Here is a 12,447-nt window from a genome sequence, read left to right on the forward strand (position 1 = left end):
CTTTGAACAGACATCCATATATTAAGGTAATGTATTAGTTACTTGTAATGAGCTAGAACCACAGTTTTTGAGAACTCTACACTCTTCTTGAGTTGGTCCTGTGCTTGATGCCAGTCCCTTCTCACCTTCTTTGTTCCCCTTTATGGTAGCATTTACAGTAAAGCCAAGAGAGGTTCATAAATTGATATTACGTGTATGGGCAGCTTGTTATTTTTTTCCTAATGTTTCCAGAGTAATGTGAGATAAAGCAGATGAATAAGCATATAGTATGGGTTTTTTCTGCACTTCTTGCACTTCTTTCAATGCCTTTTTTATAATTTTTTTTTTTTTATTTTAGTATATTAATCTGATGTCTGTGTATCAGAGCATCTTTGTCATATCTGTGAAACAGTTTTTTCTCAAATATCTAATCGCAGCAGAAACTAGGAAAGGTTTTCACACTGTTCTGTAGAAAGTACTCTGTGGAGAAAGACAGAACAGCTTTCTAGAATAATGAAAGCATTTACACTGCATTATAGTACATGAGGCAGAAAATCAAAGCTGCTCTGACAGCCAATTCTGTTCTGTATGAGGAGAACAGAGGAGCTGCTGTCATGTATCAGACGAAGGGTCTGCCTAGCCTGGTATCCTGTCTCCAACAGGGCCAGCCCTAAGCAGGAGCCTAGGGTATAGCAAAAATAGGGCAAGCATATAGTCTGTTACGTAATAATTTCTGGTGCTTAGTCCGTAAGTCCTACCTCTCTCTTTTCCCAGGGCTGCCTGGTATCAGTGTAGAGCAAGCGAGTTCCTTCTGGTGAAGATGATAAGCGCTCAACATTGAGTACAGTGTCAAAGGTCGTGCTGCCAAAGATAGGTCAGGATGTGTTTTCAGGTCCTTAAAACTGGAACAAGGGGGAATAATCTACATGGCTGTTCTTCCAAACTGAGAACAATCCCAGTGGAGGACTTGAAGGAATTCTGGAGATACAAAGCCAAATCCCAGTGCTTATGCATATCATATGTGAGCAAAGCAAGCACAGTGGGGGGAAAAAGATGTGTTTTTTCAGCTCAGCAATCTAGGATGGTATCAGCGGAGGAACATCACCCTGCAGTGTAACCTGGACTCATCTGGAAGGGCAGGAAATCCACAAAGAGGATCATTGCTGCTTTGTATTGCAGTTCTGGAACTGGCAATAATTGTAATGCCTTTCCTTCTAGCAGCCAGGGACTGACAGCATAGGGACTGAAGACTTGTGGGGATGCAGGTATAGTCTGTTCTTGGGAAAACGCAATCCTACAATTCCTTTAAAAAAAATAGAAGTCTCTGCCTGCAGTGCCAAATTTGTTACGTGCTGGTGCCTTGTTTTAATGACCACTGCTAGTGCAGTAGTTCAGTGTGCTAGAGTAACATGGCTGCTTTTATTTGGTTTTGGAAGCTCTTGAGCTTTTTCTCCCCCACAAGTCTCATGTTAATGTGTCTTATACTCATGACACAGATTACTGTGAGACTTCTGAAAGATTGTTTGGAAATGGGAAAGGGTTAGCGCAGAGGCAGCTCCTCTTAGAGATATACTATCTTACACATCAAAAGAGCACAGATGAGAACATACTAGAGACTGAAAAGCCCTCGGTTGGGAGGAGTTAGATAAACATTCACCAATAACCTGCCTACGTTAAACCTTTTCCAGAATGCGTGAGTCTGAGAGATAAAGGGAGCTATAAAGGGTGAAGCAGCTAGCAGGGCACCAGACCAAACTGCCCACAGCTCCTGAAAGGTCGTGGCCCAGGTTTGAAGAGGTGCTTTTAGAAGGAATCGGTATGGAGCCTGAGGAGTACAGACGGAGAGGTGAGTGAGCCTGTGCTCTTGGAAACAGGTAGCATTTGCTCACAGAGATCAACTGTTGCAGGGCTGGGGGTGGTACCCAAAATTAGGATGGGCTATATATTCTTTATTTGCACACATGTCCTTGAGACTTAGGCTGAGACAAAAATGAGTCCCAGCGTTGAGTGTAAATGGATTTCGAGTCAGTGGATGACTTAGGCTTTTTGGTCTTACATTTAAAATACTGTGGGAAAGCTGCAAAACTATGATTCTGAATAAACTTGTGCTAAGGGGTTATGCACAGTGGCTCTTCCCCAGCTGACACCATGAAACTTCAGTGACACTGGCACAGTTCTGGAGATGGGGAGCAAACTTTGGTCCCAGGGATGGAGGAGATTGCCTAAAAAGTGGAGAAAAGGTGTGGAGCTGTGCAGCTGTTTTCAGAGGATGCAAAAGGGGGTATGCTGTAACGACAGGGAAGCATGGGGCATTATGAAAATTTAATTTCTGTGAAATGCAGTTTCAGTTAATTTGTAGGCAAGAAAATCTGTCTATCCTCTCAGTAATCAAACAAACTGTACTTGTACCATGATTGTATTTTAAAGGTACATTTGAACTATTCAGTGACGGCACTGAAATAACCCTGTGAATCTGTTCTGTCACCATGAAGGAAGCCTGTTCTAGAAGCCGTGTCCCTACATTATTAGATGAGACAAGTAGGGTGTCGGAGGAAGGTTAGTTCCTGCGGCTATCCTGGGAGCAGTATTCCAAGTCCTGTCCAATGCTAATGAGAGATTGTGTGAAGTGCTAGTACTACTAGTTAGTTTTCTCACAATCAAAACTCAAAGCTCTGGTTTGCCTCTTCCAGGGAAAGAGATGGTGGATTACATTTGCCAGTACCTGAGCAATGTGAGAGAGAGACGGGTGACTCCTGATGTACAGCCAGGTTACATGAGAGCCCAGTTGCCAGATTCTGCCCCAATGGACCCAGACAGCTGGGACAACATCTTTGGAGATATAGAGAAGATTATTATGCCCGGGGTAAGAAATAAAGTATAATCGTGACAGGAAAAAGCCATTACTACCTGGGGTAAACACCAAATCCTGGGAGTGCACAGATTCTGCAGAACATTTATCTCAATAAGTAAAACACCCAAAAAGTACAATAAGTCCTGTAGACATTATGTCCACAGAAGGATTCTGGAGATTAGTGTTGTGTTCCTAACTACAATTTTAGGGGATTGACTGAATGTATTTTTGGAGTATTTTATACATTAAGAATAACTCATGTTTGCTTAGAGGGAAACAATGATTTTCTGACACTGGTGAATTTAGCTTCACAAGGCCTCTACCTGCTGAACTGCATCATCTTAATTTCAGAGATGTGGGAACTCAGGCACAGCAAGGTGAAACACCTCTTGCCCAAGGTCATGTACATATAAGACTTGTCTCCTGCTGTTTGAATGTAAAGATCTCCTTCCTCTTGTACATAAATACTGCAGATTCTGCTAAGGGAGTTCATACTACCAAATTAAAAGTTTTATGTAAGAAGCTGTTTCAAAGTCTATTTTAAAATTTTCTTTATAGATGTTTGCAGAAACTTGGTCTGATGTAGGAGAGAGATTCACATTAAACATGTTTACCCTGGTGTCTCACATATAAGCTCTTTCAGGTGTTTGGAGGGTGGCTATATAATTGTAAATTGCTATGTGTAGCTAAAGGCAAGCTGTTGTTTGACAAAATGAGCAAGAGCAACTTTGTTGCAAGGATTCCCCTTATAAAGATAAATATTTCGATAAGTATTTCTGACTCTGTTGTGCAATGTGCGAAAGACCGTTCTTTCCTGTTCAGAATCTTTGTCTGCCTGTGTAATTCAGATAAATGCTTTTGCTATAATTTGGAATTTATCTAATAACGACACAGTGTTATCATTTGCTAGTGCTGCACTCCTGTTGATATTATCTCTGTAGCTTTCTGCTAGCAGATCTATAATTGCACATATTATGTTGCTGTGATCCTTTTCCATCACTTTAAACAGATGCTAATCACTACATCTCGTGCAGAATTTTGTGACATTTTCAGACTTAACTTCTAGATAATTTTGTTCTAGGTAGTCCATTGGCAAAGTCCACACATGCATGCCTACTTTCCAGCTCTTACTTCCTGGCCTTCACTCCTGGGAGATATGGTGGCTGATGCAATTAACTGCTTGGGATTCACATGGGTAAATTTTTTGTTGTTGTTGTTATTTTAGATATTCATCTCCTGTGTGTATTATGCAGGAGCAGGTTATAGTCATTCTTTCTTTTTCTGTCAGTCAGTATAATTATTTACTTTAACCAATTGTATGTCACTTGCATAAATGAAAAATGTCACTTGAAAAAACAAATAAATAAATAGAATATATAAGAGCAAACATTACCTAGTAGTAAGAGGTGAATGAAGAAAATATACCACTAGAAATGTCTGTTTTCTAATTCTTTGCATATCTCACTGTGAGTATTGTTCCTTGTTGTCTAGTCTCAGTGCCGAGACTGTTAGACAAGCACTGCAGGCAACAGAGCAGCCTCCATCCATGGCTGCAGGCTAGGTTGGGCTTCATTCCAGTTCTCCTGCTCCTTTGAGAGAACACATTTCCTATTTTTCCTCTTCTGAAAATAATTGTTTGGTGGCCTGTCCCAGAATATCTGAGTATTTTGATCCTCCTGCAGCAGCTACACGGTGCTACTTGGTTATGACTCTGCATACCTCAATAGTGTTCTGAAGTCCATGTTTTCCCCAGTGGTGAAGTTGCCCAGATTTTTAGATGTATGTCTCCGTGTAAGAAAGCAGTAGAAGCTCATAAACTTATAAGAAATTGATGGTTATGGTCTCCATGTAGTTGTATCAGATTAGCTCATTGCATACACAGAAACATCCATTTCCATGCCCTCAATCTAGTCTTGATAGATTTCTCTTAAGCTTGCAATGTAAACTGATTCTTTCATAAGTGGAAAGCTGGACACTGCAGAACAGCTTTCATCTTTCTTTTGCTGCTCTTCAAAAAGCCTGCCTTAACTCTCAGTTGGAAGATGGATCAGTGCCCTTTCCCTTTAGGGACCAAGAGCATGTACTTGTGTGGTGAATTGCAGTTTCACAGTTTTGTCTCAAATGGCTCATTGTGGGGTGGTTTGTTGTTTTTTTTTTTTGATGACTCTAAAGTTATTGATAGTTTACAAGCTCAACACTGAGGTGATGCAGGTAATCTGGAGAGAGCGTTTTAAGGAGTTTGGTGAGAGTCTCTGTATTTGGTGTTCCAAGAGAGCAACTGGTAATGAGCAAGGTACCCGGAGCTCACCCTCAACTGCAACCTTAACATAAAGATCTGTATTACAGAGCTCACCAAACAACATAATTTTTATTACAATAGCATTGTGTTCTGCTGGGTATGGGCCATAGTATTACACAGTTAGCTGCTTGTATATCCACTGCTACAAATCTTGTCATCTGCCTTTGTTGCATCTAGGTGAGATTTCTTCCAAGGCAATTAAAAAGTGTTCATAGCTATTAATTAAAATGTGATATGTGGTTTACTCTAAGGGTTATACTCCTACTGTGTTTGCAGGGTGAATTACAGCCTGATTCTCTTTTTTTGATTTTTCTAGGCCTCCAGTCCCGCCTGTACAGAACTGGAAATGAATGTGATGGATTGGTTGGCTAAAATGCTGGGCCTTCCAGATAAATTCCTGCACCACCATCCCGATAGTGTGGGTGGAGGAGTATTACAGGTAGGGGAAATCAGAGGTGGCCTCATCAACATTTTGTTTTCACTCAAGTGAATTTCCCTCTGGGTGATAGTTTTCCTGGAGGCAAAACCAACAAGATTTGCTCTATGGGCCTGAATAGAGACAAATCCCAATTTGTCATTACTTTCCCAAATTTTAGTATTAAATATAGAAGATTATAGAATAGGAATTGCTATTGCTTTTAGTCCTAATTGTGTTATGGACAAGGAGCAGGTAGTCTTGTGGCCTTACTAAGGATAAATGAGAGTCAGATTTGGTTTCTTCAGTCTGTTTCACATCACCAAATTATTCACTAAAGTGATTCGTACATAAATAGAGATGGAATCCTTGTCACTGTCCTTTTGCAAGCAGTCCTTAGCCACACAAGAAATTATTTTCCCTTTTTCTCATGTCTACTTTGTGCCTCTGAGAGTTGCAAGATCAAGGCCTGAACCTTTCCCTCCTTTCATAAGGCCTAAGCAAGTATCCCCTGGGATCAGTGCTGATGCTCTGTGGTGTTATAAGGAGCTTTGCTCAGGTTTGTAATTTTTGTGGGAGATACTGCATTTTAGCTGTAGAAGAACAAAACGAAAATTAGATTTATTTACTCCCCCCAACTCGGTCCTGCACGTTAAAAATATACAGCAGTTAAAAGGCTTTGTTTTGTGTTGCTGGCCCAGGGAGCTGCTCATCAGCGAGGGACTTTCCACTGCATCCCAGAAAAGCGGTAGTAGAAATAAAAGAGGGGGTGGGCAGCTGCGCATGTCAATGACTTCAGTAAACCCCTGACAAAATAGCAATAAAGTAGCAATATGTTGCAGTAAATGAGCAATGTCTTTGCAGAGCACTGTGAGCGAATCAACCTTGGTTGCACTGCTAGCAGCAAGGAAAAACAAAATTCTGGAGATGAAGCTTTCTGAGCCAGACACTGATGAGTCCTCACTCAATTCTCGCCTCATCGCTTATGCATCTGATCAAGTAGGTTCTTATGGTTAAAAAGCAAACAAATTTGCTTCTGCTGTCTCACCCAGATCATACAACTTGCGTTTCTGTACCAAGAGAAAAACAAACATGAATGCCTCACAAGCATGAACGAATCCCTCTAATGTTGGTTTCTGCAGATGGGGAAAGAAAATCAGTGTGAGATGAGGTTTTGTAGGGTCCCGGCAGTCCCCAGGAGACTGTTTCACATGACTCATTTCTGCACTTCCTTCCTGGTTTTCACAAAGCTTTACTCCAGTAACTAGGTGCTGATCTCATGCTGCTTCAGCTCTTGTTTCTTCACAGCTTCCTTCCACTCGGAGACGGGCACGCTCAGGGGTGTTACCTCAGTGCTGCTCCTGGTTGTGGTCTCCGCTCTAGGCCTCTGTGCAAGGAGGAGGGAATAAACTGAGGTTGATCCATTTCTAGAGGCCCCTTTAAGATCTGAGTTTTGATAAATGGCCCTCCAAACACAAGGCGAGGATGCCTATTATTACATTTTAGAGACCAGTACCCAAATAAATGGAGCATATGCATTCCTTGGAATTACAGTGTATTATTTCTTTTAGTTACTCACAAAGAAGAAACTTTCAGACTTGGATTAATATGGATTATAATAAGGACCTTATCTCTGCTTTTCTTGCAACCACTGTCTTTTATAAGGCCATAACTTGTCACAGCTGTTCAGCCTCAGAGCTTGCTTTCTTACTGTTTTTCGTTTTTCTTAAAGGCGCATTCTTCCGTAGAAAAGGCTGGCTTGATTTCTCTTGTGAAGATGAAGTTTCTGCCTGTGGATGAGAACTTTTCCCTCAGAGGTGAAACTTTGAAGAAAGCCATTGCAGAGGACAGAGAGAAAGGCCTAGTGCCAGTCTTTGTATGTTCAGCTTTCTGGTAGGGGGTATTGACGTAGTGTTGTATTCTTAATGTCAACATAAAATTACACCTGAACCATTTCTTATTGTGTTAAAATACATTAGCTGAAGGTTAAAATGTATACAAGAATTTCTATTTTACCGAACAAAAAAAATTTTAATATCATTTCAACTGTCTATGATAGCCTCTCCACTTTTAAAGTGCTGCATCCATTTATTAAAAAAATGCCATCTTAACAGGTTTGTTTTCTTCTAGGTTTGTGCAACTTTGGGTACAACTGGTGTCTGTGCTTTTGACAATCTCTCAGAACTGGGTCCAATTTGTAAGTCTGTTTTTTTCCTGATTTTAAACTATGATAGCACAGAAAAGATAGTATGAGAATTTTTCATGCCAAAACCAAGGAGAGTAGAAACACCAATCAGCTGAGTTTTTCAGATGTGTCTCAAAGATCGGTGGAGTCAGCGCAAGACTTTGCAGTCATTTCTGTAAGATGTAGATTGGGATGCTAAAATACATTCTCTTCAAGATGGATGAAATTTGCTAACTGATAAATCTTTAATGTGGTTATTCAGGAAAACCAGGGAATACAAACTACAGTATAGAGTGCAGTACTGTTGTAGGATGGATACATAAATATTTAACCTAGCAAAGGAGTTTTGAAGGTAGTGTTTGGTAGAACATCCTTTGTAGCTACCAGTTCAATAGGTAAATTTGACATGGTTACAGATTCTATTCCAGCATAAATTCTGACAAGTAGCTGCTGAAGACCTGCGACACTTTCTCTTATGGGTCAGAGTGTGGCTTCTGTCTCTGGGCCCTTTTTGCTTGCCACCGTGTCTTTAGTCTGGCTTTGTGCAACTGAGTTGTACTGGGGAATTTCACTTAGTAAAAAGGCAGGTGAGAGAAATCAAACATTAAAAAGCCTCACTCATATGAAATATGGAATAGTGAATTTGTTATAGAGTCCATCTGATTTCAGCATTATCCTATATTTTGGGGTTCTGGATCCACAGCTTTAGAATAAAACTAGATTGTAAGTTTTTTGTCTTGCTTGCTATTTTGTTGTCAGCCTGTCCGCCTCCTGCAAAAACACGCACCTAGTTTTCAGAGAGGAGAGATTAAGCATGTTCTTTGATTCCTTACGTCCCTTACATAACAACAATTGCAATTCCAACAGGTGATGCTGAGGGACTCTGGCTTCATATTGATGCTGCATATGCAGGAACAGCATTTGTATGTCCTGAATTTCGATTGTTCTTGGATGGAATTGAATATGCAGATTCCTTTACTTTTAACCCTTCTAAATGGATGATGGTTCATTTTGACTGCACTGGATTTTGGTGAGTAAAGGCAAAACACAAACAACACCAAAAGGATAATATGCAAATTGCAAAGTCTTTCTCTGCACAATTTTTTGCTAAATACAGTTCATTCTACAATTGTTAGGGTTAAGGATAAATACAAGTTACATCAAACCTTCAGTGTTAACCCTGTCTACCTCAGACACCCAACTCAGGAGCTGCTGTTGATTTCATGGTAAGTTGTTCTTTGAGTTGATATTTTAAATTGCCTATAAAATGTTCAAACAGACTGCGAAACTCCTCATACTCTGGAGTGTGCTTATCTTATAGCTGGTCTTATTACATAAAAGCATAAAACCAATTATACTGAGATCCTAACGCAGATTAAATAATAAAACTTTGAAGTGAGCCCTGGTTATGAGAATTAATTGCTTTCAGATATAGAGATTGAAGTACTTAAGGTTTTTACACAGATGGGGATCCAGCCTTGCCTTTTTAGTTAGTAATTACTGATTTTAGTTATTATATATAATTAACTCTTTAGTTAGAAGGGTCATTTCTGTGCATTGTGTTGCTGAAGTAATTCCTACTGATGGCTTTTTGGCTGGTTTTCTTGTATCTCTGATACGTAATAAAAGAGAGAAAGGAGTAAGCAATGGAAACACCATGCTCTGAAACAGCAGTAGAATGAATTACATTTTTCTTCAGATTAAGGTATTCATAGGAGAGTTAAGAGGCATTTCACTTTAGATCCATCTTACAGCAGATTTCAGTACAGTAAACCAAAAGAATATTCACTGCCAATTGTTCCTGCTATGATCTCACCCTAGTCCTGAAAAGATAATTGTTTTCTTGAAATCAATAGTGCTTTTCACTGAAGAGTGTGTGTAGAGAGAGGTGGAAAAAAATAGATCAATGAGTCCCTCTTGTGGTTAAACAGGACCCTGCATGTAATTGTGTAGCTCCCTGGAAGTATGCCTTCACATGTTTTGTCACTCTTTTCCATGCAGTAGGTGTTACTTCCTTTGGAAGGGTCTCTCGCTGTTTATAGTTGATTTGGGAAAATGTTCAGGATGGCACTTAAATATGCAAATTACAGGAACTGAAGTGAACACTCAGTCCTGAAGTGTAAATGGACATATCTTAAATTGATAATGCTCTTTAAATGTAAAAAGGTGTTGTTACTAGCTGGTAATTAACTAAAAATTCTAAGCATATCTAGGCCATATATTAAGGGGAACAGCCAAAATCTTATTTTTGCAAGTAATTGAAAAATATGTAGACATAGCGTTTCTTTGATGCCTATTTCCTAGGCTTAGCAGATTTTCAGTAATATGAAATTATTTGTGTCAACAGAGATTTCTGAGCTGAGCCTGAAGCAACAGACGTAGCAGCGTAAGGGGACACTCCTTTTTGTTGTTTTTGCACTCATTGATACACTGTTGTGTTTTCACAGCACTGGCAAATTCCACTGAGTCGTCGATTTCGTTCTTTGAAGCTGTGGTTTGTGATTCGTTCATTTGGGGTGAAAAAGCTTCAAGCTCATGTGCGACATGTATGTGAATTAACAATGCAAGCATAAATGTATGATGTTCATTTATTGGTAGCTGAGTTTAATAAATTCAGTGATGCAAAGATGAGTAACAGAAACCCTCTCGCACAGAAAGCTTCCCTGTGAACACTAAATGCATGCCCATTTTATTCTTAAGTAACCTGTGAAGATTGACTGTGTAGACAAAACATTTCCTATACCCTTCTTGGAAGCAATAGGCAATGGAAAGCAACTACATAAGTCAATGCCTTCTGCACATTACTGAGAACTAATCTGTAGAAGCTTTCTTTGAGGCAAAGTGGCAGCTGTTTGGGAGGCAGGCTGTGATGGATGGCTGAACCCATTGCTATGAAAATTTACAGGCTTAAGTGTTTGATGGAGTGTAAATACAAGGGATCATGTTGTGGATCAACAGTTGCCGCAAAAGGACTAATCTGAGAACGCACGTTCTGTTTTCAAACCTTCTTCAAACCTAACTGTGTAGTCCAGTTACTCTTGTTCATTGTCAAGGGTTTGGGCAAAGAGAGACAGACTTTAAAATTCTTAGCTGCTTTGTCATTCTTCTGTTTGCTACCGTTCACACATTGGAATGATGTGTTTTAGTAAGGAAAGGAATTCTTTTTAACTTCTTAATTTAGTGTCTTACAGTGGGTTTGTGACAAACCAATAAGTAACTACTTTTTCCCTTAATTATAGGGCACTGAAACAGCCAAATTCTTTGAATCCTTGGTTAAAAGTGATCCACTCTTTGAAATTCCTGCCAAGAGACATCTTGGACTGGTTGTATTTCGTCTAAAGGTAAAGATTGAGCCTTTTGCATGTCTCTTTGGAATGAATTGACCACAGCTGATCTCTCCCCAGACATTAAGAACTGTGAATAAACTTTCATGTAAGAATTTGTAATGCTGGAGTTCTTACAGAGACGTTTGGATGTCACTGGAAATTCTAACTATAGTATTTCTTTTTTTCTTATTCATATTTAAAACAGGGTCCCAACTGGCTGACAGAAGAACTCCTGAAAGAACTAAGCAGTTCTGGCAGGCTCTTCCTTATTCCAGCAACCATTCATGACAAGTTCATCATTCGCTTTACTGTAACATCTCAGTTCACAACCAGGGAAGATATTCTGCAAGACTGGAACATCATTCAACAAACTGCAGCCCAAATCGTTAGCCAGAATTATGGGTTGCACTGCATCAATTCTGGTGATGGGGCAAGAATCCCTAATATGATAGTTAAGCCTAGTTCTGATGCCATTAGTAATGCTTCTCAGCTTTATCTAGATGGAGGAAAATACAAAACACCTTCCAGAAAAATAGTAGTTCAGCCTAAGAAGGTAGCAGCGAGTCCCAGTACGTGCATGATTAGTCAACAAGTGAAAGGTCGAGGGGATCCTCTAGATGACTGTTTCCCAGAAGATGTCCAAGATGTTACCAAACATAAGTTAACCTCTTTTTTATTCAGTTATTTATCTGTTCAAGGCAAGAAAAAGACAACTCGTTCCCTTAGCTGCAACAGCGTGCCAATGACTGGTAGTCTTGAGCAATGTAACCCCAAAGCAGCAGCCACTGACAAGAAGGAGTCTCATGCAAATGCCAGAATTCTTTCCAGGCTGCCTGAAGAGGTGATGATGTTCAAAAAAAGTGCCTTCAAAAAACTAATTAAGTTCTACAGTGTCCCAAGCTTTCCAGAGTGTAGCATTCAGTGCGGCCTTCAGCTGCCTTGTTGTCCTCTGCAAGCCATTGTTTAACAAGTAAAAGAGATTGGTCCTTAAGACCTCTCCAGGTAGAAAGAGAACCAAAGTTTGCTTATTCATATGCAATACTACGTATTATTTTGTTCAGTATGTAAGCAGTGGCAATGACCACTGAGAAAATTCCTGTGCTTTTACTGGTGGAAACCTCATGTATTTATAGATTAAAATGTCAAATAAATCTTGTAGGTGTATAACATGAAACTCTCTGATTTGTAGACTGTGGTAAAGAAAATGCCAATTTCTGCCTTATCAGTGCTGGTAATGGACAGTTTCTAGCTGGTAGGCTAGAACCATTTTGACAAAATATGCTGGCCTCAGTAGGGGGTAAACAATTTAGCGCTCTGTTTGCAAGTTATTTTTTTAATACCTTGACTTAAACTCTCTATAGACTGCTGTGAGGATCTGTGTGTGCAGACAAT

General features: G+C 39.8%; 1 protein-coding gene across 1 annotated transcript; it reads left to right on the forward strand.

The window, feature by feature from the left end:
• The first annotated feature begins 1,797 nt into the window (after window positions 1-1,797).
• On the forward strand, window positions 1,798-12,162 carry HDC (histidine decarboxylase). The gene is given in 13 exon segments (XM_050903516.1): window positions 1,798-1,825; window positions 2,670-2,842; window positions 3,912-4,025; window positions 5,446-5,568; window positions 6,409-6,543; window positions 7,277-7,420; window positions 7,675-7,741; window positions 8,597-8,759; window positions 8,866-8,924; window positions 8,927-8,955; window positions 10,177-10,275; window positions 10,969-11,070; window positions 11,261-12,162. Coding segments are annotated over 13 exon segments (1,998 nt in total). The 3' UTR covers window positions 12,023-12,162.
• The last annotated feature ends 285 nt before the right edge of the window (window positions 12,163-12,447 follow it).

Source organism: Gymnogyps californianus, chromosome 11 (genome assembly GCF_018139145.2).
Source record: "Gymnogyps californianus isolate 813 chromosome 11, ASM1813914v2, whole genome shotgun sequence".
Lineage (NCBI taxonomy): Eukaryota > Metazoa > Chordata > Aves > Accipitriformes > Cathartidae > Gymnogyps > Gymnogyps californianus.